Source organism: Dromiciops gliroides, chromosome 2 (genome assembly GCF_019393635.1).
Source record: "Dromiciops gliroides isolate mDroGli1 chromosome 2, mDroGli1.pri, whole genome shotgun sequence".
In the NCBI taxonomy this organism is placed as follows: Eukaryota; Metazoa; Chordata; class Mammalia; order Microbiotheria; family Microbiotheriidae; genus Dromiciops; species Dromiciops gliroides.
This window is the reverse complement of record NC_057862.1, coordinates 240,340,227-240,367,711: the sequence shown is the minus strand read 5'-3', so window position 1 is coordinate 240,367,711 and position 27,485 is coordinate 240,340,227. Positions and strand designations below refer to the sequence as shown.

General features: G+C 36.1%; 1 protein-coding gene across 4 annotated transcripts in view; it reads left to right on the top strand.

The window, feature by feature from the left end:
* Window positions 1–27,485, top strand: part of RGS6 (regulator of G protein signaling 6) — a 717,500-nt gene that overhangs the window by 30,363 nt on the left and 659,652 nt on the right. For all 4 annotated transcript variants that reach the window (XM_043985441.1, XM_043985440.1, XM_043985443.1 and 1 more), the window contains exon 2: window positions 4,713–4,816. In XM_043985441.1, the coding sequence (XP_043841376.1) occupies window positions 4,733–4,816 (84 nt within the window). In that variant the 5' untranslated portion in view covers window positions 4,713–4,732. The remainder of the gene's footprint in view (window positions 1–4,712; window positions 4,817–27,485) is intronic.

Here is a 27,485-nt window from a genome sequence, read left to right as displayed (position 1 = left end):
AATTCACTGATAAAAAGAAGTCTTTAAAAAGTAAGATTGGCCAAATGGATAAAGAAGTACAAAAACTCACTAAATAAAATGACTCTTTAAAAATTGGAATTGAGGAAGTAGAAGTTAATGACTCTATGAGATATTAAGAAACAACATTACAAAACAAAAAGAATGAAAAAAATAGAAGACTATGTAAAATATCTCATTGGAAAAACAACTGACCTATAAAATAGATCTGGGAGAGATAATTTAAAAATTATTGAACTTCCTGAAAGTGATGATCAAAAAAAGAGCCTAGACATCTTATTTCAAAAAATTATCTAGTAAAATTGCCTTGACATTCTAGAACCAGAGGGTGAAACAGAAACTGAAATAATCCACCGATCACTTCCTGAAAGAGATCTCAAAATGAAAGCTCCTAGGAATATTATAGCCAAATTCCAGAATTCCCAGGTCAAGGAGAAAATATTGCAAGCAGCCAGAAAGAAACAATTCAAATATCATGGAGCCACAGTCAGGATAAAACATGATTTAGCAGCTTTTACATTAAAGGATTGGAGGGCTTGGAAAAATAATATTCCAGAGGTCAGAGGAGCCAGGATTAAAATCAAGAATCACTTACCCAGTAAAACCAGGTATAATCCTTGGGGGAGGAGGGAGGGATGGATATTCAATAAAATAGAGGACTTTCAAGCATTCCTGATGAAAAGACCAGATCTGAATAGAAAATTTCACTTTCAAATACTGAACTGGGGAAGCAGAGAAAAGTAAACAGAAAAAGGAAATCATAAGGGACTAAATAAGGTTAAAGTTTTTACATTCAAACATGGGAAGATGATACTTATAGCTCATAAGAACTTTTTTATTGTTAGGGCAGCTAGAGGGAGTATATATACACAAAAGGGACAAGTGTGAATTGAATATGATGGAACAATATCTAAAAAATAGAATTAAGGGATGAGAGAGGAATGCACTGGTAGAAAGTGAAAGGGAGAGGCAAAATGGGGTAAGTTATCTGACATAAGAGGCACAAAAGAGCTTTTACAGTGGTGGGGAAGATGAGGAGGCGGCTGGCAACAGCTGAACCTTATTCATTAGAATTGGCTCAAAAAGCAATTAACATACACATTCAATTGGGTATAGAAATCTATCTTACCCCACAGGAAAGTAGGAGGGGAAGAAGATTAGAAAAGTGGGGAGTGCTCATAGAAGGGAGGGCAGATTTGGGGAAGCAGGAGTCAGAAGCAAAACACTGAGGAGGGACAGGGTGAAAGGAGAAAGAGAATATAATAAATAGGGGAGAAATAGGATGGAACTGATGGAGTCTGAATATAAATTGAAGCATTTTAAAATTTTCTTTATTATTATTAGGTTTTTATTTTGGTCTGTTTGTCTGTGTTTGTGTCTGTGTGTGTGTGGGGGGGCAATGAGGGTTAAGTGACTTGCCCAGGGTCACACAGCTAGTAAGTGTCAAGTATCTGAGGCCGGATTTGAACTCAGGTCCTCCTGAATCCAGGGCCAGTGCTTTATCCACTGTGCCACCTAGCTGCCCCCCTGGTCTGTTTTCTTTTACAACATGACTAATATGGAAATATGTTTTGCATGACTGCACATGTATAACCAATATCAAATTGCTTGCATTCTCAATAAGGGGTGGAGAGAGGGAGACAATTTGGAACTCAATTTTAAAAATAAATGTTGAAAATTGTTTTTACATGTAATTGGGGGAAAATAAAATACTAAATTAAAACTTAAAAAAAAAGAAATGAATACTATCACCATCACAGAGATCAAGTGGTTGCTGATTGAGGCACTTTCTAGGGTTTTTTGGTTTCTTCATTAAAGTTATGGCTACATAGCGGTCTTATATAAAGTTTCCTCCTTATGGTAGTGTATGCTTCTGTTTGTCGCTGGATCACATTTTGGATACCAATAGCCAAGTTAATAGTTATAGAAAGTAAAGAAACTGTAATTATTAGCCTCCTCTGTGCCCTTTTTCATCATTCTGCCACTGTCACTGTACCCAGTGGAAAGAGAAAGCAAAGGACTGGGGGCCATAGTGGATTTTTGTTTTATAGGCTGCTATGACCAAATAATTAATCACTTGGTATATAGGCTCATTTCCTCTGTACTTAGTCAGACTGGTCCTTAAAAAATATATTGTTTGTTGCGAGGATTGTACTTAACCTTTACACCAATGGTAGAATCTATCACATTTTGTACTTCACCAGCAAAGTCTTCAAAGAGTTGTGGTTATCATCCCTTTCCTGCAATGACGCGTTGTAGTAGGCTTTTACAGATATGTTGATTTTAAAAATTAAGTGATGGGTAAATAAGACTATGTTTATGACCCCCTTTTGCACTCAGAAGTTTTTATATTCTAACTAATAAAGGGGAAGAGATTATTTTTATTCATATCTTCATTTAGCACTTATTTATTGTGTCTATGATGTCCAAATCACTGTTATTGAAGGAGATACAAAAGATAATTAGTATACAGTTTCAAACCTCCTGAAGTTTAGAATTTACTTAAGAGGAAGAATATGACCATTATACAATAATTATAGTTGATAAAGGATCATTAGAGATGGGGGAGTGAAAAAGATCATTAAGTTTGGATCCAGAAGATCTCATCTTGACTCCCACTTAGGTGATGCAGTGGATAGAGCTTGCAAAGTGCTTAGTGCAGTGTCTGGAGCATGTTGTTTAGTTTTTTGTTCAGTCATGTCTGACTCTTCATGACCCCATTTGGGGTTTTCTTGGCAAAGGTACTGGAGTGATTTGATGTTTCCCTTCTCCAGCTCATTGTAACTTGCCCAGGGTTACACAGCTAGTATGTGTCTGAGGCCAGATTTGAACTTATGAACATGAGTCTTCCTGACTCCAGGCCTGGCACTCTATTCACTTTACCACCTAGCTGCCCTATACAGAGTAGACATTTAATAAGTTTATTCATTCGTTAATTTGTTCATTTGTTCATCCCTCCCTCCCTCTCTCTCTCTTTTTCTTCTTTTCTTCCTTCCTCTCTTTTTTATTTCCTCCCTCTAGGAGTTCAAATTCCAGTGAGGGAGACAGTATACAAACAACTATGTACATTTAGTATATATGCAGGAAAAAGTTAGAGGTACTCTTGGAAGAAAAGCATTAGCATTTAAGGGGACCAGGAAATGCCTCTTTTAAAAAGTGCAATTGTAGGGGCAGCTAGGTGGCACAGTGGATAGAGCACTGGCCCTGGAGTCAGGAGGACCTGAGTTCAAATCCAGCCTCAGATACTTAACACTTACTAGCTGTGTGACCCTAGGCAAGTCACTTAACCCCAATTGCCTCATCAAAAACAACAACAACAACAACAAAAATGCGATTGTATTTGGGACTGGATGGAATCCAGGGTTGTTAAGAGTTGGAGATAAGGAGGCAGAGCATTTCAGACCTGTAGTGAAAAGGGACAGAGAGAGTGTCACAAACAAAGAACAGAAAGGAAGCCAGTGCCATTTGTCCATAGAATATGTGGAGAGAATTGAAGTTCAAAGGGGACTGGGAAGGTAGGAAGAGACAAGTTTGTGAAAGACATTAAAAACCAAACACTGGGGTTGAGTAAGGGGTTGACATCATCAGGCTTAAACTCTACAAAGATCACTTTGGCAGCTAAGAGGAAGGTGGATTAGAATGGGAAGACAATTGCAAAAGTCCAGGCATGAGGTGATAAGGGCTATAGCAAGCTAGCAACACTGTTAAAGGAGAGAAGGGTGATTTGAAGGTAGAATTGATGGAATTTGTCAACAGATTGGATGTGAGGAGTGAGAAAAAGCGCGTTGAGGATGACACAAAGGTTGTGAAACTTGGTGTCTGAGAGGATGGTATCTAGTAATTGATAAGTTTGGAAGAGGAGAGGGTTTAGGGGGAAAGATAATCTGTTCATTTTTGGAAATGTTGAATTCAAAATGTCTATGGGATGTCCAGCTCGAGATGTCCAATAGGTAGTAGGAGATACAAGACTGGAAGTCAGGAGAGAAATTAGGGCCAGAAAAACAGATGTGAGAATCATCTACATAGAATTGAATCCCTGGGATAAGATGAGATAAAGCAAGAAGAGGAAGGAAGGAAGGAAGGAAGGAAGGAAGGAAGGAAGGAAGGAAGGAAGGAAGGAAGGAAGGAAGGAAGGAAGGAAGGAAGGAAGGAAGGAAGGAAGGAAGGAAGGAAGGAAGGAAACTTTTGTCTGGTTTCTATTTCACCTCCAGTTGCTTTAGTAACTTTATACCTGTGGTTACCTTTTATATGCACATGATACACACATATGCATATGAAAGTGTATTATGTATATGTGTACATATATAATGTGGAAATTATATCCCATTAGAATATAAGCTCTTTGAGCTTAATAAAAACTTATTCATTGATTGATTTTGTTTTTAATTCATAGTCTTTGTTTCCCCAAGTATTATTCTAAGTAAATTTCACTGATAGGTTATGAAAGTTAGATGGCTTATTTAGCATTGCACAGCTAAATATGGTAGAGGCAGGATTAGATGCTGCTTCTCTTTGGATGGTAGTATCTAAACTATTTACCAATCCTTGCCTTATAATTCCTTAAAAACTTCAGGACGAAAAATGGAGAAAGATCTGTGTGGTTTTTTTCCTTAGAACTTGCCAAAAGACAGTTCTTTTTTTCAATTTTTTTTTTTTTTTGCATAAAGTAATCTCATCTTCAATTTTCCTTCTAGAGTGAGTGAAGACTTTCAAAATGGCTCAGGGAACCAGTGATCAGAGTGCAGTGGGTATTGCTGATCCAGAAGAGACTACTCCAAATATGATCGTCTACAGAAAAGTAAGGCATTTTGGTTCAGTCCCTATGTAGGTGATGGAGTTGTACATGGCTGTTTGAATTGGATATTGGAAAAATGTTGTTTCCAAGTTTTGGCTGATGTGTGTTTTCCAATTATAGTGGATTTTTAAGTCCTCTGATTCAAGGCAAAATGGGTTTTTTTCATTAGGTGGAATGAAACATTTTGAGAAAGGTTATACTTTTGGTTATTGTGTGAATCTAAAGGCTCAATTAAGCAATGTGAGTACTGACCTATTGCCTTCTTACTGCAAGTTGAATATAGTATTGCAGTACTTTCCAAACTAATTTGACCACAGAACACTTTTGGGGTTAAATTTTATTGATGGAACTTTATTATAAATGCCAACCTTTGCACTTAAGGACATGGACACATAGGGAGGCAATGGTGTAGGGAGGTGGGAATATCAGTTATAGCCAGAATTATGACACAAGTTGGATGTTCACTCTTGTAGCCTCTCCCTCTTATGAACAGAGGAAGGGTTATAGACCTTACTGATCTGATGTATGGGAGTTAAAGTCAAAGGTTGGTAAGGGAGGATGATGTTGTAGCCTGGTTGGAGAGTCTGTCTGTAGTTGGAGTAGCCCTTTCTTAGGTGACTTACTAGAATTGCAATTTTCATGCAAAATTAGGGTTCTCCAGTGTTGGTACTGTATTGTTATTGTTGCTGAGTTGCATGTCTGACTCTGTGTGACCCCATGGACTTTTGTTCATGGGGTTTTCTTGGAAAAGATACTGGAGTGGTTTGCCATTTCCTTCTCCCAGTGTGTCCCCATACAGAGGAAGAACTGAGGCAAATAGGGGTTAAGTGACTTACCCAGGGTCACAAGGCTAGTATGTATCTAAAGCTGAATTTAAACTCAGATTTTCTGGGCTCTAAACCCAGTGCTCTATATTGTTTATATACAACGACCCATGACTGAACAACTCAGTGACAACAACAATACAGTACCAACACTAGAGAACCCTAATATTTCCCATGTCTGACTCTATGTGACCCCATGGACTTTTGTTCATGGGGTTTTCTTGGAAAAAAATAATTGGCTTTTGTAATTTATGTAATAAAACAAGCATTTCCATAACAGTTTAATAAAAGGTGATTGCACATGAAACTACAAATCTATTATGTCCACCTTGCTATTCTTTTTTTTTTTAGTGAGGCAATTGGGATTAAGTGACTTGCCCAGGGTCACACAGCTAGTAAGGTTTTTTTTAAGTGTCTGAGGCTGGATTTGAACTCAGGTACTCCTGACTCCAGGGCTGGTGCTCTATCCACTGCACCACCTAGCTGCCCCCGCTATTCTTTTTAAACATATAATAAAGTTATTATTTAAATTTCCTTTTTGGAGGTACAGCTAGGTGGTACAGTGGATAAAGCACTGGCCCTGGATTTAGGAGGACCTGAGTTCAAATAAGGTCTCAAACACTTGACACTTACTAGCTGTGTGACCCTGGGCAAGTCACTTAACTTTCATTGCCCGGCCAAAAATAAATAAATAAATGAATTTCCTTTTTTTTCCTTCCCTCTTCCTCACCATTGCCCTAGAGATGGCTACCATTAGATATTTTTAAGTATCAATATGATGGCATTTCTACATTCTTCTGCTTTGTTTTCTTCTCAAATCATTTTATTCTTGACTAAATAGTCGTATTTCTTAATTCCTTGATTTAAAAGTAGAGTTGTAAGTGACAGGGGTATTGAAGTATGTCAATGATATGTATTGAAGGTAACTGCTTAAACAGTCATGATAAGGAAAAGATTGTAGTGCTAATAATAGAGGATGTGATATAGAAGAGTCAAAGGTTGGTAAGGGAGGATAGGGCTGAGGCCTGATTAGAGAGGCCTTCTGTGGTTGGGGAAACCCCTTTTTATTATTTAAAAATTTTTTTTTAATTTAATTAAATTTTGGGGGGTAATAAACATTTTTATTTATGGGTTTGGGTTCCAATTTTTATCCCTCCTTCCCTCTCTCTGAAGTGGAAAGCAATCATATATGGGTTCTATCTGTATGATTATGTAAAACATTACCATATTTGTCATTTTGTACAAGAAAACTTGATTTAAAAAATGAAAGAAAGTGAAAAATAACATGCTTCAGTCTGTTCCATCAATAGACATACTTTCTTTGGAGGTGGATAGTATGTTTCATCAATAGTCCTTTGGAGTTGTCTTGGATCTTTATATGTTAAGTCTAGTCAAATCTTTCACAGTTCTTTATCAAACAGTATTGCTATCTCTGTGTGCAATGTTCTCTTGGTTCTGCTCACTTCACTATATGTCAGTTCATACAAGTCTTTCCAGGCCTTTCTGAAATCATCCTGCTTATCATTTCTTAAAGTACAATAATGCTTCCATCGCCTTCATAAACCACAGCTTGTTTAGTCATTCCCTAATTTATGGGCATTTCTTTGATTTGTAATTCTTAGCCACCATGAAAAGAGCTGCTATATATATTTTTGTACAAATAGGTCTTTTTCTCTTTTTGGGGATGTCTTTGGGATATAAACCCATCAGTGGTATTTCTGGATCAAAGGGTATGCACAGCTCTCTTTGTGGTGGCAAAGGATTGGATATCAAGGGAATGCCCATCAATAGGGGAACAGCTAAACAAGTTGTGGTATATGAATGTAATGGAATACTATTGTGCTATAAGAAATGATGAGCAGGAGGAATTCAGAGAAAACTTGAAGGACTTACATGAACTGATGTTAACTGAGAGGAGCAGAACCAGGAGAACATTGTACACAGTAACAACAACCTTGTGTGATGAACAATGGTGACAGACTTGGCTCTTCTTAGCAATGCAATGATCCAAAACAGTTTTAAAGAACTCATGATAGAAAATTTTCTCAACATCCAGAAAAAAGAACTGTGAATTATGAATGCAGATTGAACCATACTGTTGCTACTTTTGGACTTTTTCCCCCTTCTTTTTTGAGGTTTTCCCCTTGTGCTCTGATTCTTCTTTCATAAGATGACCAATGTAGAAATATGTTTAATGTGATTGTACATATACAACCTATATCAGACTACTTTCCATCTTGGGGAGGAGGGAGGGAAGGGAGGGTGGGAGAAAAAATTTGGAACTAAAAATCCTGTGAAAACAAATGTTGAAAACTATCCTTATATGTAACTGGAAAATAATAAAATACTTTTAAAAAGGGTATGCACAGTTCTATAGCCCTTTGGGCATAGTTACAAATTTCTCTCCAGAATGGTTGGATCCCACTCCACCAACAGTGGATTAGCATCCCAGTTTTCCCACATCCCCTTCAACATCCAATATTTTCCATTTTTGTTTTATGTGCCACTCTGATAGGACACCCCTTTTCATATGATTAACTGGAATTGAAACTTTCATGCGTCATAAAAATACTTGGGTTTCATAAAACATAGTTTGAAAAATATCAATACTTTGAAGACCTATGATTTTATCAGTGTTGGTTCTGTACTTACATAAAATGCCCCCATAAATCTACTGGTAGATACCTATTATAGGCCACTAGGTGGTGTAATGGATAGAGTGCTGGGCCTAGAGTCAGGAAGACTCATCTTGAGTTGAAATCTGGCCTCAGACGCTTAATAGCTGTGTGACTCTGGGAAAGTCAATTAATCCTGTTTGCCTCAGTTTCCTCAATCTGTAAATTGAGCTGTAGAAGGAAATGACAAACCACTTCAGTATTTTTGCTAAGAAAACCCAAAGAAAGGGGTCATGAAGAGTTGGACACAACTGAAAGGACTGAACAACAACAACAACAAATCACTATACTTTAGAGAAGGGGATCTTGTTCAGGTTGAAAAAGATGGTGTAATAGATGGATTGCTGGATGTGGAGCCAGAAGGACTTGAGTTTGAATCCTGTTTCAAACACTTATAAGCTGTGTAACCCTGGCTGAATTTCCAAACCTTTGTTCAGCTTCAGTTTCTTCATTTGTAAAATGAAGATAATAATAGCATCTGTCATATGGGGTTGTTGTGAGGATCAAATGAGATAATGTGTAAAGTGCTTTAGCCAACCTTAAAGTGATGTACAAATAATAATAATGCCATTATTATTATCATCCATGCTCTGTGACTGTGATTATTTTAGAATGTTTTTTTTTTTTTATCTTTTTCTCTATTAGGACTTTTCTTCAGGTAAGAAGTGCTGTTTTTTCACTCAAGTCCTACAATGATATCTTAATGTGGCTTGCAAATGGCCCTATATTCTAAGCCTGCACAATGCTTGGCACATAGTAGGCACTTAATAAATGCTTATTGATTAATTGATAGAAGGCTGTGGCAGAAGATTTCAAACTATGGCAGGTCTAACTACCTAAGAAAGGCTTAAAGTGTAAGCATGGCAATAATTATACCTAAAGCTAGCATTTATATAGGGTTTTAAGATTTGCAAGGCATTTTACAAATATTTTATCTTTATTTCACAAAAACCCTGGAAAATTGCTGCTATCAATTATCCCCTTTTTTGCAGATGAGGAAACTGAGTCAGAGTTTAAGTGACTGTGCTCAGGGTCACATAACTGACAAATGTCTGAGAACGGATATGAACTTGGTTCTTCTGAGCCTGAGTCCAGCACTATCCACTGTATGTTCAAAGTCCTTTTGAAATAATCTCATTTTATCATTACAAGAGCCGTGAAAGGTAAATGCTATTTATTATTATTATTATTATTATTATTTTGCAAATGAGGAAACTGAGGTCAAGTGATTTTCTCAAAATCATTTGGCTGACAAGTGTCTAAGGCCAATTTTGAACTTTGATTCTTTCTGATTCCAAGTTCAGTGTTCTATCCACTGTGCCACCTGGCTCCTAGTGATGGTGCTCTTGGTGAATGGATATGTCTGTAAGTCTGAGGACCCTCCTAAGTTGAGTTCAGACAAACTTATCACCAGGTTGGCTACAGTATGATGATTTTTTTGGCCATAGTATTCCATGAAGAATGTAGAGAAAAGATTGATTTTTATATGGATAAAGGGAATTACCACCTGATATATACTATATCCTTGAAGAATGAAAATTATAACATTCCAATTGTGGCTTTATGACTACACTGTGGTTAACTATCTTTTTCTAACAAATCTTTGACAGTATAGATCAGTAAAGATGGGCCATTAAGCACTGAATCATTGAGGAAATATTAACTTTTTATTGACCAGATTCAGGGATAGATTTTAGTTTCTTCACAGAGCAAAGTCCTCTCCATTTAAAACTTGGTCCTCAATCAGTCATTCAGTCAATTAACACTTAATATCTCTCTTTCTCATGTTTTGTAACCCTTAAAGGACTATTGTGAGACTATATTAGGGGTGCTTTAAAAAAAGAAATTACTTTGAGCTTTTCAATAAATATAACATTGCAGAACACAAATTAGAAGGAATTTATATATAACACAGCTGTTGGAAAAGATTATTTTGTTTTAATAATATGATATCCAGCTGTAAAATGTTGAGATTCATCATATCCTGGGATGTTCTCATATTTTCTTTGGTCTATTATGACATATGGGAATTTTGCCCAAATAAACAGTCAATTGAAGTAAGTCAAATCAAGAAGCATTTATTTGAGTACTAGCTGTGTGCTAAGCATAAATGCTTGGGAATACAAATACAAGCAGAAAGAGTCTCTGCCCTCACGGAGTTTATATTCTGATGGGGGAAGACAAAAAATAAAAGGAAACTGAAAAGTGGTGGTGGGAGAGTGTGTGTGTGTGTGTGTGGGGGGCAGAGATGAATGTAACTAGCACAGGGCATGGTAAAAAGAAAGTCCAAAGAATAAGAAGAGTACCCTGGAAAGAAATGAATACATGAATGGCCTGGGCCTCTTCTATAAAATGGAAGTTCTTGGGGAAAGAAGTCAATCAGAGGAAGAAGCTACAGGGGCAGAGGGTACTTCAAATGTTTGTGGTGTCAGGGGTCTGGTGAACTTCCTGGTTAAAGAGATTTCTGTGGCATAATAGAGAAAGCAATGGTATTTAAACAGAAACTTTACTCGACTATTGCTGATGCATTGGGGCATGGATGGATCAAGAGATTTAAAAGATCTTCGCCTCCTTTTGAGTAAAGATGCTGTTATTGTTGGCTTTGCTCTCTCTCATTTCAAATTTAACAATTTTTTTTCCTGCTCCAAAACATGGAGTCTAGCACTTAGACTCTAGTGATATAACAGGTTGATATTCCTTGAGCTATTAAAGAATAGTTGCTATGATGCAGAACAGGATTCAAGTCTCATATTTTGCTCATGTTACTCAGGAACTAAGAGTAAAAGTGGTTTGTGGGACTTGGGTGGAAAGCAAGAATTGTAAGAAGCATGACAAGTATGGGAATGAAAAATAGGCATGGGAGTAATTAGATCTTCAGGTCAGATCAGGGAAGGAGAAACTAGACAGGGAGTCAGGCCATCAAACACCAGTAGAATTAAGGATCCTCATGAAAGAGATAGAGCCCCTCTCTCAGAAAGCCTTGGACACCACACCCACTATGTCATCAATCAATCCAGGACCTCGAGGTGGGAGTCTGCTTATTTGATTCTATCTATGGCTCACTGAGGACCAAGGCTTTAAATGGCAAGGGCTCTGCCCTTTTCATAAACAGAAAGTTACCCCTCAGTCTGGTCAAACTAAACATTGGAGACCTGATGCCTTTCTGAAGGTGGTAAATAAGATGTAGTATTCTTTACAATCTCCCTACTCCCCTTATTCTAAATCTTAAGAACAAGGGTTCTTAATTTGGGGTCTGAGGATAAGTTCCAAGGGGTCCATGAACTTGAATGGGTAAAAAAATTACATCTTTAGTTCAATATAAATGATTTCCTTTGTAATCCTATGTATTTTACTCTATGCATTTAAAAACACTATTCTGAGAAGGGGTCTATAGATTTCACTAGATTTCCAAAGGAGTCCATGACCAAAAAAAGATTAAAAAGCCTTGCTTTAGAAGGTAACTGAGTATCATTGTGATATTGCCATGTTCTGCTAAAAAGGCAGGCTCCTAACACTTTTGTCATCTTTTTTTTTTTTTTTTTGGCTGGGCAATGAGGGTTAAGTGACTTGTCCAGGGTCACACAGCTAATAAATGTCAAGTGTCTGAGGCTGGATTTTGTGTAATTTAAGATTCCAAATGTGGATTCTAATGTGTGAACTCAGGTCCTCCTGAATCCAGGGCCAGTGCTTTATCCACTGCACCACTGAGCTGCCCCCCAGTTTTACCATCTTTAATATATGGGTTTTTGTTGTTGTTGTTGTTTAGTTGATTACTTGGGTCTGAGTCTTTGTGACCTCTTTTGGGGTTTTCTTGGCAAAAATACTGGAGCAATTTGCCATTTCCTTCTTCAGCTCATTTTTATAGATGAGGAAACTGAGGCAAACAGGGTTAAGTAACTTGCTCAGGGTAACACAGCTAGTAATTGTCTGAAGCAGTATTTGAACTCAGGTCCTCTTGACTCTAGTCCTGGCATGCTATACATTGTACCACCTAGCTGCCCTATCTTTAATATAAGGTAATTTAATTAGATAATCTTTGAAGTTCCTTTTAACAGTAAAAAATTTGTGGTCTTATAGTAAAGAAGCAATTACACTTAACTACCTTTATTCTTGATTTTTATTATAATCTCAGCTCTATTTCTGCCACTTCAACTTTCAAAGTGTTAATTCAAGGCATACATCCCAAGGAAGTCAAAGAGGGTTATGAAAGTCCTATGTCCACTAAAATATTCACAGGAGCACTTTTTGTGGTAGCAAAAGACTGGGAACAAAGCTAAGTGGCCAAATATTGGGGAATGGTTAAACAAGTAGGTATTCAAGAGGCAGCTAGGTAGCACAGTAGCTAAAGCACCAGTCCTGGATGCAGAAGGACCTGACTTCAAATCGGACCTTAGACACTTGACACTAGCTGTGTGACCCTGGGCAAGTCACTTAACCTTCCTTGCCCCTCAAAACAAAACAAAACAAACAAAAACAATAGGTATTCATGAATGTAGTGGAATGTTAATGGGGCTCCAGAATTGGTGAATTTGGAAAACTCAGAGAAGTACTCAGACTTAATATGAACTGATAGGAGTGAAGCAGGCAGAACCAAGAAAAAATATGCACAATGATTTATAACAGCGTAAAAAAAAAAGAAGAAATAGAATCCACCTCTTTGCAATTGAATTGACCAACTTGGCTCCAGAGAAGAGATGTTAAAATATACTACCCTCTCTTCTTTTCAGAAGTGGGGGACTTTGGGTGTGGAACATTGTACATATTATCAAACTTGGTTTATATGTTGGTTAATTTTGCTTACTTGTTCTCTCTTCCCTCTCCCCCATATAAAACCTTTGTTACAAGGTGAAGGTTTTGCTGGTATAGAGAGAGGGAAGCATTTATTTAGAATCAAAGGTAATGTAAAACCAAAAAACATTATTCAAAATTAATCTCAAGTAAAGATTGTATAGCAAATAAGTCAGAATTTAAAATGCCATTTTGAGGGTCTTAATTATAGGTTTCATTTTTCATTAAAAATAACACTTTTTTTAGAGATTTAAATGAAGAAAGTGTCAAAATACAAACTTTTTACTGGTGATATTTTGTATGATCAATTTGTCCAACATTTAAAGTATGCATGTTAATTAATGTTCCTTTGGTCAATGTTTCTGAAGTTTCTCTAACACCGTGAGAAAAGATCTTACATATTTTTTCTTTCCCAAGGTAAGACAGCATAGGAAGAAAAACACAATGTACCACTCCCTGGGTTGCCAGGGAAGCAAAGTGCATAGGCCAAGCCCATCTCGGTGGTATAAGCATGTATGGAAGAAAGTGTTGGTATTTTTAGTGTGGGGAATAGGGCAGTGAAATTTGATAGACTATTTTTAAAAATCAGTATAACTTTTCTTTTGTGTGTGTGTGTGTGTGTGTATGTGTGAAACTTCATTTCATCTTTCAGAATATTTTTCCCCTTCATTGTCAAAGGCCACAGGAAGGCCTGAGTGCACTTGTGGAGATAGACACATTGTACACACTTATACACACACACACACACACATTCTCCATAGCCTTATATTTTGGAACGTGTAGAAACCTAGTTGAGGAAATTCACCATTGGCAGCAGCTAAAAAGGGAAAAATTTTAAAGCTGTAATCGAAAGTAAATATTTTAAAAAGTTTTTCATTAGAGATAGGATTTCTTAAAAATGCAATTCTTTTACCACTAGGAGTTTGCTTGTGACAACCAAGAACAGTATAGTGTGACTAATGATTCTTGTGTAGTCTTTGCTAAAGATACATTGGTGTTAATCCAGATAGAGTTTGCTTATTTGGCATTGTCAGAGAATAAAATATTCAGTGTAGAGACTGTCTTTCATTTTCTTCTTAGCATCCCCAACAGAGTTCCATGCAGGCAACAGCTGCTTTAAAAATGCTTATTGAATTGATTATATACATTAATTGAAAGTTGCCTCCTTTAAGTACTAATTAAAATTTTTAAAAATAGTTTTGATGGAAATCTTTTAAAAAATACATTGGGGACAGCTAGGTGGTGCAGTGGATAAAGCACCAGCTTTGGATTCAGGAGTACCTGAGTTCAAATTCGGCCTCAAACACTTGACACTTACTAGCTGTGTGACCCTTGGCAAGTCACTTAACCCTCTTTGCCCTGAAAAAAAAAATATATATATATGGCTTATCAGAATCCACTAAATATAAATGAACCTTTCTTTGATTACTTGAGGTCATCACTATGAGTATCAATCACTGCATTGTGCAGTAATACAATAATAATAACAACAACAATAATAATAATACACATTTCTTATGCTGCTTTCTATGTGCCAGGCACTAAAATATGCTTTACAATCATTATCTCATTTGATCTTCGCAACAACTCTGGGAGGTGAGTGCTGTTATTATTTGTATTTTACAATTGAGGAAACTGAGGCAGACAGCAGTTAAGTGACTTGCTCTCGGTGGAACAGCTAGTAAGTGTCTGAAGCAGAATTTAAACTGAGGTCTTCCAAAGTCCAGGCCCAGCACTCAATCCACTAGCTGCCTCTGAAGTTGAATACTGAGGGGCTCTTGATTGATGGGGATCTGTGGGGGATCTTGAGGTGTATATTCATTGTTCTACTCTTGTGGTAAGATCATAGAATTTGATGGAATGGACCCTACAGTCATCTTCTCAGGAAGTGTCGCGTGCACAGGGCCTGCAGACTGCAGCTCAAACTAGATTAAACTGTAACTGGGAATTATTTAACAAAATTAATAACCAACACAACAAAACATCGATAATATTAACATGTGGTTTTCCAAGTCAATAGGCAGCCCATAGGGATCCTTTTGTATGGTTTAGTGGATCCTGTTTCTCTTTGAGTTTGATACCACTGATCTAGTTTAATGCCTTTATTTTTTTTTATTTTTATTTTTTTTTTAGTGAGGCAGTTGGGGTTAAGATGACTTGCCCAGGGTCACACAGCTAGCAAGTGTTAATTGTCTGAAGTCGGAGTTGAACTCAGGTACTCCTGAATCCAGGGCTGGTGCTCTATCCACTGCTCCACCTAGCTGCCCCTAATGCCTTTATTTTTAGATGAGGAAACTAGGACCCACAGAGTCAAAATGACTTGGAAAAATGTCATATGAGTAATTAAATGGCAGAGCAAGGATTCCTACTCCTGCCTTCTGACTCCCTAAAGCTATGATTTTTCTTGTGATGTTATAGTTGTGTTCTCTTCCTTTGTAGCTGACCTTCCTGAAAGATGTTTATCTTGTCTCTTCCTACTGAAGGCCCTTTCCTACCCTGGAAGCTTCTAAAGTTCTTTTGCCAATAGGAACTAGATAAACAAGCTTTAATTTTGAAAGTCTTAAGTGTCTACTGTGTACAGAGTACTGTACCCTGGCCTGAGCAAAATAGAAAGATAGGATTCCTGACATTCTGATATAACATGAATATATAACATGTTGATATAACGATATAACATGAGTAGGCCTGGCTCTCTATCCACTGTACCACCTAGCTGCCCATGGGATAAGTGGTGAAAGTTATATTGCCTTCATTTGACTAATGGGGAAACTGAGGCTCAATGAGGTTGTGGCCAAGATCACATAGTTGATGTGTCAGAGTCAGCACCTGAATCAATGTGTCCTGCTCAAACCCAGTTGTCCTTATATTAGCTATCTTTCCTGTAGGGTATTGTGTGAGATGTGAACAGAGTAATTAAGGAAGGCTTCCTGGAAGGGGTTGTTTTTTTGAAGTGGACCTTGAAAGATAGGAAGTAGATATTCAGGAATGAGGGCATTCTAGGCAGAGGAAACAACTTGAAGAGGGTGGGAGACAGGGGAAAGCCAAAGGTGCGGTTGGGAATAGGTAGTTTCATAGAATCTTGGTAATCCTCTATTAAAAAAACAAACTAGAAAAGACTGAAGTCACATTGTGTAGTGCCATGAATGGTAGGCTAAGAAGTCTAGGTATTATTCTGTACACAGGTGTTTGAGCTGAACAGTAATGGAGTCAAAATGTTGTTTTCACAAGATTATTCTGGTGATAGTGTATGGAAAGGAGAAAGCAACTGGAGGCAGGGAGATCAGTTAGGAAGCTTTTGCAATAATTTCAGACATGATATAAGTGCCTGAAATCTATAGGGTGGTGGCAGTAGGAATTAAATGGAAGATCCTGTCAAAAGCATTTTGAAAAGATTTTCATCAAAACCAGGATGGAAGAGTATGTGAAAATGAAAACAAATAATGAATCCCATTATAGGAAAAAATATGCAAACTTCAGCTAAACCTTTGTTATTATTTGTCAAGTAACACTTTGGAGGGTGAGGAATTTCATTTAAGAATATTTGAGTTAAGTTTTGGAGTGGGAGGATTGATTTTGATAAATGAAAGTTTGTGAACATCTCATGAATAAAAAAATTAAACTTCTGTTATTAAGAAACAAGTTCTTAGACATTATGAACCTCTGCTGGTGGTGTTTTTCCCCCTATTTCCAGGCCCATCCTTTGGTTTCTGTGAAGGAAATTTCACTTTTGAACAATGTCCTGCTCTGGAAAGTGTAATCAAATCAATACTACCATTGCTTCTGGGAAGGGTGTGGGCTCCATTCACTATCTCTGTGACTCCCTAAACCAAAATCCCCTTCTTTGGCTGCCATGCTCTCTCATATCTTATCTTCCTCTATTTGAATGTGAATTCCTTGACCTTATAGTTTTGTATTTGTATCCCTACAACCTGCCATGGTGCCAGAAACAGAGCAGATATGTTATATATGCTTTTCTAATTAATTAATTAGGTTCTCATTTCAGGTTCTTCCATTTTTAGTTTAAATATCCTTTTCATAACTTCTTTGTTTTTTTGTTTGTTTGTTCGGTGAGGCAATTGGGGTTAAGTGACTTGTACAGGGTCACACAGCTAGTAAGTATCAAATGTCTGAGGCCTTTTCATAACTTCTACTCCTATATTCTGTTCTTGTGCCATCTCTAGATTGAAACCCTTTCCCTCCTTTGTTTTGATCCCATGCACCATATAAAGGGGAAGAAATACCTTTTGGAAATGAAGTCTACTGGCTAATCTTGTTCCTTAGATAGATATGTGGGAGGCCATGGAGGGGAATGAAAAGACACAGAAAGTAGGTAGTGAACACAGCAGGATCCTGCTTTTAAGGTGAGGTGTACCTGAACCAAATCACAGAATCGCAGAATTGGAAGAGATCTCAAAGGTCACTTAGTCTAACTCCCTACCCACTACATAATCCCCTCTACAGCATGCTCACTGAATGGGTGAACAGTTCTAGGGAGAGGAGCTTCAATGCGTGGTGAGGCAGCATACTTCATGATTTGAAGGTTCTTCCTTTCATTGAGTCAAAATCCACCTTCTTATAAGTTTTCCAATTTGTTCTATTACATTTAGCCTCTGGGGCCAAAAGGAATATGTCCTTAAGTCTTGTTACTTATATAGGAATACCATTAATAATGGGGATCACACTAGTGCCTACCTCCCAGGGTTATTGTAAGGATCAAATAAGATAATATTTGTAAAGTGCTCAGCATGGTGCTTGGCACATAGTAGGCATTGGTGGGAGGAGGTAGAGAGAAGGGAGAGAGAGAGAGAGACAGACACAGACAGAAAAATGGAAAAGACAAGACACAGAGAGAAACAGAGAGTTTTAAATATGAGGTTTGGGTTACTGATTTTTGCATAAGACTTAACTATGTTTCCTTGTCCACCAGCTTCCCTTGGCAACCTGTCAGGTGATACACAAATGTGTGCAGTTGTCAAGGAACAAATTCTAGTCGTTACAGGTCTGCTAAATTTGGAACCTCTATTAGTTCCAATCAAGTTTCCATTAGGTAAAGGGGAAAAAAGTCACTGAGTGAAATTTCAAAGGTATATTTAAGGAATATAAAATCTTATGCAAGTCAAAAATTATCATTGAAAAGCCATTTTGTTGATGTATTTTTTTCCTCATTACCTAGGACCTTAATCTTTTATTTAGCTGTGTAGAACCATCAAAATTTAGTTCTCTTGACTGGTACCACTGCTCAGAATATTCCTAGGCAAGCAGGCTCCCAAGGGAATGCATGTATCCTAAAAATATGTGGGGGCTTTATAATTTTTTAGAGAAGAAATTCCAGGTTTCTTCCCAATTTAGGTAACTTCCTTGGCAAAAACTCTTTCTGGCAAAACTCTTCCTGTTTTTGGAATGTCCCAAGATTTAGAAGTGTCACATTGCAGCATGCATCTTCCTTAACAGAATCATGTTGGTCTCAAAGGAGTGAGGGCTTCCCCTCATTTTACCACATTTGAGTGGCACAGATTGCTTCCCCTCAAATACCAGGTGCTTCATAGTGGGAGTAACCTTTCAGTAGCAAAGATTAGCATCTAGTTGACCACAAGTCTCTGAAGATGCTTACAGATCAGATTGGACCATTTTCAACAAATGTTTCCTTTGATTGTAAGAGCTTTAATGTAGGAAGTATTGAGTGTGTTTCTGGTAGTGCACTGACTTGAGGGCAAGAAAACAGAAAAAAAAAAACACGTGCCTTTTAAGTAGTACTTAAGGTTGGTTTGACATTTATTGCATGGTGGTCTCTGACTGAGATGTGATTTAAATAAACTAAGCATTGACTCAAGATTGGCCAATCTTTTTTTTTTTTTAAAGAAAGAAAAAGAGAACCATTGGGATCATTGGGGGACTAATAATGATGATTTTGGAACAGGTTGAAAATGTGAAGTACTTTCAAAATGTCAGAGTGGCAGTGGATAGTATACATACATGGGAATAGATTTTTGTATACTTTCTGCTCTAATTACTAGATCTCCTTTTGAGTGTATGTAAATTCTATATGGGCTTATTTTTCTCCTTATTTTGAGGCAGCTTGTGTGGGTGTTTTTTATTTCTCTCCCTTCCTTCTTTCCTTCCTTCCTTTCCCTTCCTTTCTTCCTTTCTCTCCCTCCCTCCCTTTCTTTCCTCCTTCCCTCCCTCCCTCCTTCCTTCCTTCCTTCCTTCCTCTCTTTTTCTTCCTTTTCTCTTTTTCCCTTTCTCTTCCTCCACCTTCCTCTTTTTCCCTTCTCTCTCCCTTTCTTCCTTTTCCTCTCCCTCCTTTCCTGTCTTTCCTCATTCATTTACATATTTCTTTTTGCATATGCCTTAGTTAAATCAAAGGTATGCTTACTGAAGGTCCTGAATTTAGTGATGTTTTCACTGTCTTAGATCTCAGTAGACTTTAAATATTATTAACACTGGGACCTAGTCCAAGAAATTGCTTATTGTCTTTCTTGCAACACTCAGCATATAAATCTTGAATTACTGCTGACTGAAGACATGTAAAGTACAAATCAATAAGCATTTTGTTTCTGTTTCTTTCAGGAGAAGTGAATACATGAACAAGAACCTCAGAATGAGGGCTTAGAAACTAGTTAGAAATATATCTTTTAGCTCATTGAACAAAATCAGATCCTATCACTCATACCTTGGGTTCCATTTCATTACCTTGCTTTGAAAGGATTATTGTAGGAGGTAACTTGATTACTCTTATTAAGTATATATAGAACCTCAGAGATCTCATCAGTTATACTTCAATACCTTCTGGGGACTGATTCCAGTTCTTCAAAGATTTATAATGTAGGTAGCTCCTCCACTGAAGCAAATCTGAGTCTATTTATATCTTAATAGACAATCTTAATGAATTGTTGTGGTCAAAAGAACTTTTCACCTGGTTGTCCACCATCTGGTGTTAATACACTCCAGATTTAGCTTGTTAATTCAAATGAAAGGCATACAGTCAATAGCTAGGCTAGTAGTGGAAGCTTTTCCAACTTGAGTCCTGCCCCAGATAATTTAGGTTCTTGTTTTATCAAACACCAGGCTACTTTTTTGTTGCTTCCATTTCTTGCTTATATAATTTGTTCCATTGATCTGCTTTTCTATTTTTTTTTTTTTTTGGCCAGTGTTATATGGTTTTGATGATTACTGTTTTATAGTATAATTTGAGGTCTTGAAGTGCTATTGCTTTTCTTTCCTACTCCCCACCCTTTTCCTATAGGATTTTAGATATTTCTTCCTCCAAATGAATTTTGTCATTATTTCTTCTCATTCTAGAAATGTTTCCTTTGATAGTTTGATTTGTATAGCACTAAATTTATAAATCAACTTAGCCATTTTTCTTATTTTGTTTCACTGGCATGGCTTTATTGTTATCACTTAATCTCTCTCCAATTATTTCAGTTGATCTTTATTTAAGGTTTTTTTTTCCCCTACCCCCATAATTCTATCTTTACATGTTTTGAGTGTGCCTTGGTGAATTGAATCCTAAATGTTTTTGTTTTATGTATTTTATAGTTAGTTTGAATAATTTTCTATGTTCCCTTTCTATTTTTCTTCTATTTTTTATTACTATATGAAAATGTTGATCTTTGTAGATTAATTTTGTATTCTGCTACTTTATGGAAGCTGTCTCAGTTGGTTTCTTTTTGATTATTTTGGGGTTTTAAAAGCAAATACTAGGGGAAGGATTTCTTTTTGGTTTACTCCTGTATTAGCTAGGAAATTTCTAGTGTTTCCCCATTATATATGATATTTAATTTGGGTTATATACACATATACATATTATATATTTAATCATGTTAAAATAGGCTTTTGCTTTACAAGTTTTTTTTTCTTTTTTCACATAAATATGTATTGTATTTTGTTAGGGGCTTTTGCTGTTATCTATTGATATATTCATGTTACTTAAAGCTTTTTTGTTTTTAATATTATTATATTAATTATTCTCTACTGTTGAACCATTCTTACCACTTCTGTTATAAGTTCAATTCAATCATGGCAGATAATTTTTTTGGATATTTTGCTTTGGTCTGCTTTCTAAGATTAAAAAAAATTTGATTTGATATTCAGTAGCAATATTGATTTATAATTCTCTTTCTTCACTTTAACTTGAACTGGTTTGGTATTAGGATAATATTTATCTCATAAGTAGAATTTTTTTTCTTTTTTGGGGGGGAGCAATGAGGGTTAAGTGACTTCTCCAGGGTCACACAGCTAGCAAGTGTCAAGTGTCTGAGGTCAGATTTGAGCTCAAGTCCTCTTGAATCCAAGGCCGGTGCTTTATCCACTGTACCACCTAGCTGCCCCCCTCATAAGAATTCTAAAGAATATTTTATTTTTTATTTTTTTAAAAGAAGCTTGTGTAGTCTAAGTATTGATTGTTCTTTAATGTTTGATAGAATTAATCTGAAAGTCCATCTGAATGAGAGTTCTTTGATACTTCCTTTATAAGTAGTTAAATTTCCTTTAATGAAATGATATTGTTTTGATTTCTATTTGATATTCTGTTAATTTTGGTATTTTATATGTTTATAAATGATGCTCCATTTCTTTTAATTTTTCAGTTTTGCTGACATATATGTGTGTATATATATATATATATACACACACACACCATAGTGTTTGCGTGTATACTACATAGTAAATATATGTATACATATACATACATATATATGTGTATATATATTATATATATATATATATATATATATATATATATCATGGTAGTTTCTGATCATTCTTTTTATTCTACATTTTATTTCACCTTCTTCATTTTTTATTTTGGTCATTTGACCTTCCTCCCTCTTTACTATTATTCTATGATATCTGGGTAGCCTAATTAATTACTTTTTTCAGTAGTAGGTACCTGATATTTTAATTAATTTTCCTTTAAGTATGGTACTTGTTCAAAATGTTATGGCCCCAATTTGGGGGTGGGTAGAGCAATGAAGGTTAAGTGACTTGCCCAGGGTCACACAGCTAGTAAGTGTCAAGTGTCTGAGGTCAGATTTGAACTCAGGTCCTCCTGAATCCAGGGCCAGTGCTTTATCAACTTTGCCACCTAGCTGCCCCCATGACCCAAATTTTTATTTATTTTTCTTCAGTTATAAAATCTAGAGCTGTATGGGACCTCAAAGACCATCTAGTCTAACTCCATCATTTTATGGATGAGAAAATTTATACCCATTGTGGATAAGTGACTTATCCAAAATCACATAGATAGTGTTGGGTATGATGTGTACCCAGGTCTCAGATCTCTTTGACTTCAGAGCCAATGATGTTGCCACTATATCAAGCTACTCTTTGAGTCTCTGTTCATTTATCTGCTTGGAAGTTAATATTATACCCTCTTGGATTATTTGCCTTTTATCCTTTTTCTTATATTGCCAATAGTTTGTTTCTTATTTCTATCTTTCCTCCTGGCTCTTCTCCTTTCTAATGTTTTATATGCTACTCATCTGGGTATTTACAGTTTCTTTGAGTTGGGGAGTTTGGGCTCCTAGCCAGCTTTTTGACCAGAGAAAATTCCATGAGCAAATAGGTGACTGAAATCTCTTAGGTACCTAGTCCCTTATTCCTCTTACACAGAAGTTTCTATGGCTTCTCCTGTAACCTTCTCTGGGCTACCATCTTTAAAACTCCCCTGACCAGTTATAATGCCTTTCTTTCACATGATTACTTGGTATCAACATCTTCAACTTGTGTGTACATGGGGAAGGAGTGTTCCCGGTTGTCATTTCCTTGGGTCTGTTTGGCTGCAAAACTCACAACCTTATCTTCCAGCACAAGCCTGGAATATTGATTGTGCTAACTGTGCCCTACATTGTCTGGGGATAGGGTACTAAGTAGGAGTTTCAAGTATTTAATTTGTTTGGTGTTACTGATTGAAATTTTTATCTTGTATGGTATTTGTATTAGAGATTGAACCTTAGTTACTCTATATTAGTGTATATTTACTTTTGGTTTTTTTAGGGATTTTTAGATGAAATGCTTGTAGAAAATAAAATTACTCTACCATATTTCTTGTTGAGCATTTGTGACTCCCTTTTTATTTTTTGTCAATGTGTAATGTGGCTCTGGTTCTGCCAATCTTACTCTTATACCTCATATAAGTTATTACCTCATACATATAGGTCTTTCCATATTTACTTATATGTTTCATATTTTATAGCATTGTTATAATTCATTATGTTAACATGCCATGATTTATTCAGATATTCTCTAATTGATTGATATATCAGTTATTTTCAGTTTTCTTGATGTTACACATTGAGCAGCTATGAATTTTGTTGTCCTTTTAATGGTTTTTTTGGGGGAGAGAAGAATTCCAGCAACATAATGTCTGGGGGAAAAAGTGGTAATTAGTTTTGTGATTCTTGTTACAAATTAAAATATTTCCCAAAATTCTGGCAGCAATGTACAATGCTACCATCAATTTTAGAGTGCCTGTTTCTCCTCAGCCCTACCAACATTGAACTTTATCACTTAAAAAGTTTTTTGTGTATGTGTGTGTATATATATATATATATTTATGCACACATATATGTATATCTGTGTAGATACACATACATATACATCTGCTTATCCATTTTGTTGTTGAGTTGTTTTAGACTATGACCCTATTTGTGCTTTTCGTGGCAAAGAAACTGGAGTGGTTTTCTATTTCCTTCTCCAGCTCATTTTACAAATGAGGAAACTGAGGCAAACATGGTTAAGTGACTTGCCCAGAAGCACACAGATAGTAATTGACTGAAGCCAGATTTGAACTCAGGAAGATGAGTCTTCCTGACTCCAGGCCCAGCACTCTGTGCACTATGCTGCCACCTAGCTGCCTCTATAACTGTTCTAGTAGGTGTAAAATGGTATGTTAAGGTTCTCTTGATTTTCATTTCTCTTAGTGAATCTGAGCATTTTTTTTTCATACTGGTAAATACCTGTATCCCTATGCTCCCTTTCCTTTTATAAACTGTCAATCTTTCTTGACCCTACTGGAAGTATATATTAGTCTTAAAGATAAACATCAACACTTTATGTATTCTGTATTATAGACCTTTTTCTAATGAAAGGTAATTTACCTTTTTTGTATGCTTTTGGCAGTCTGGTTAAGCTCTGAACTTCTTAGAAGAATGTTTAAAAATTCATAAAATAAACACATAGAGTTATGAGGGAAACTAATTACAATAAAATGCAGTTATTAAAAAACATTATTTTAAAACAAGTTCATGGACCACAAGTTAAGAACCCGTAATCTAAGGATTTGGTTCAATATTTTTCTTTTAATTTAAATATACTTTAATTGTGTAAAATTTAACCATTATATGATCTATTTCTCCTATTTATTCAATTTAAATGAACTCTTCACGATTGAGACAAATATTATCCATTTTTCTTTTAGTCTTTAAAAAAGATTCAGATCACAGATCCATTTAAATTATTGTGATATATAGTTTGAGTTGTGAATTCAGTTCCTTTTTTCCCTCTCCATATAACCAGTCAGTATCCAGCAGAATTTTTCCACTCTCCAGGTATTTTTAATGAATTTTTTTTGGGGGGGGTTGTTTGTTTGTTTGTTTGGTTTTTGCAGGACAATGAATGTTAAGTGACTTGCCCAGGGTCACACAGCTAGTAAGTGTCTAGTGTCTGAGGCTGGATTTGAACTCAGGTCCTCCTGAATCTAAGGCCAGTGCTTTATTCACTGTGCCACTTAGCTGCTCCAATGAATTTTTCAAATGCTAGTTTTTTATGCTTTGAATATTTGGTTAATTTCCTCAATATTTTATCAAGCACTAATCATTTATTTTTATTGTGTTTTGTGTCTTTGTTCTTTATTCTGTTCACCTATTTCTTTATACCTTTTCTTATACCAAACAATTTTTAAAGAAAATAATTGCTGTTATAATACATTTGGTATCTGGTACAGCTATTATTCCTTCATGAATTGTCTTTTTCCTATTCAGTGGAAGAAAGCATGAATTTAATACTTATGACTCTACATGTAAATTGTTTAGATTTTCCAATAAAATGAACAAGAATAAGGGAAAATGGATAAAATCCTAATGTTTTTCTGCAGACAGGAAACACATTTTGCTTTATTTTAATTTTAATATTTTATTTTTAAATTATGTTAAAATACTTTTTTAACCTTCATTCTTTACAATTTTGAGTTCTAAATTCTCTCACCCTCTCTCCCCTCCCTCATCACTGAGAAGGCAAGCAATTTGATAAAGGTTATACATGTACAATCATAGAAAACATATTTCCATATTAGTCATGTTGTGAAAAAAATAGACAAAACAAAAGACATAAAGAAAGTGTTTTTTTAAAACTTCATGCTTTGGGGGGCAGCTAGATGGCACAGTGGTTAAAGCACCGGCCCTGGATTCAGGAGTACCTGAGTTCAAATCCGGCCTCAGACACTTGACACTTACTAGCTGTGTGACCGTGGGCAAGTCACTTAACCCCCATTGCCTAAAAAAAAAAAAGAAAAAAAGAAAAAAAAACTTCATGCTTTATGCCTCAATCTGCATTCAGATTTCATCAGTTCTTTCTCTGGAGTTGGATGGCTGTTTTTATCATAGGTCCTTCAGAATTGTCTTGGATCTTTGTATTGTTGGGAATAGCTAAGTCACTTACAATATTTTTTTTTTTGCCGGGCAATGAGGCTTTAGTGACTTGGCCAAGGTCACACTAAGTATCAAGTGTCTGAGGTCAGATTTGAACTCAGGACTTCCTGAATCTAGGGCCAGTGCTTTATCCATTGTACCATCTAGCTGCCCCAAGTCACTTACAATTGATTATTGTACAATATTGTTGTTACTGTGTACAATGTTTTCCTCGTTTTACACACTTCACTTTGCATCAGTTCATGTAAGTCCTCCTGGGTTTTTTTTAAAGCATCCTACTCATCATTACTTAAAGCACAATAGTATTCCATAACAATCATATATCACATCATTTTAAAAGATAAAGACCTACATGAATAAAGAATGAGTTTTGGGGGCACCTAGGTGATACAGTAGATAAAGCACCTGCCCTGGAGTCAAGAAGACATGAGTTCAAATCTGACCTCAGACACTAGCTGTGTGACCCTGAGCAAGTCATCAAACTTTGATTGCCTCCACAAAAAAGAAGGAAAAAACCAATAAGTCTTGGCATCCTGGGTTACTCCTTCAAACATCAAATTATAGATTGAGTCTGTGTGGTATAGTGGATAAAGCAGTGGACTCAGAGTCAGGAAAACTGGCTGAAATCTTGCTTTACATATACTTAATAATGCTGCATATCAGTTAACCATACTGAACTTTAGTTTCTTATTATAAAATAATGATAATAATAGTATTGTCCTTACAGAACATGAGATTTTACATGTAAAGTACTTTGTAAATTTTAAAGCATTATATAAATGTTAGGTATCATTATTATCCAGACAGATTATTATGCTAAATATGGTGATAATGAAACGGCATACTGAAACATAAAACTTTTCAATGCAGATCAAGCAATCCTCAGAAGATAACTAATATTTATATTTTATTAATTTATATTAATAAAATAGAAAAAGAAAGGGTCGGTGAATGAAATATGCAACTAAAGAGACTGGAAAATAAATGAACAATACTTAAGCAAATACAATCAAAGGATATTATATAATTTAACCGATCAGCTATAGACTCAAGATTGTGAAGAGGGAAAAATGAGGCTATGATAATACTGGTATTTGGTAGAAGAAAGAGGGATGGGGTGGCTGGAGATCATGGCTATAATTAAAGATAGATTTAAGAGGAGTGAGGCAAAGGTGGGCATGGAACAGAAGATTTTGATCAGAAAGGAGAATTTCATATCTTGTGATCATGTTTAGGCTTTAACTAGGCATATATGTGATAATGAGATATATTTGTGGGGGACATAATTGGCCTGAAGATGTAGGCTGTGGTAGTTGAGGTGGTGAATAAACTGGAAGGCCACGGTGTTTGAGGAGATAACATCTACTTTGAAGTCCCCAAGTTAGATGGCTAGACTAAGAGTAAAGAAGAAGACTGTAAAACTGAGGTATTGAACTACTTCTGAAAGGTGGGAAAGTGACTACAGTAGACTACAGAATTTAAAAAATAATAATAAGGGGCGGCTAGGTGGCGCAGTGGATAAAGCACCGGCCCTGGATTCAGGAGTACCTGAGTTCAAATCTGGCCTCAGACACTTGACACTTACTAGCTGTGTGACTCTGGGCAAGTCACTTAACCCCCATTTCCCTGTAATAATAATAATAATAATAATAACAACAATAATAATAATAATAATAAACTTTTTATTTAAATTTTTGAATTCCAAATTCTATGCCTCCTTCCCTCCCTCTCCTCCCCA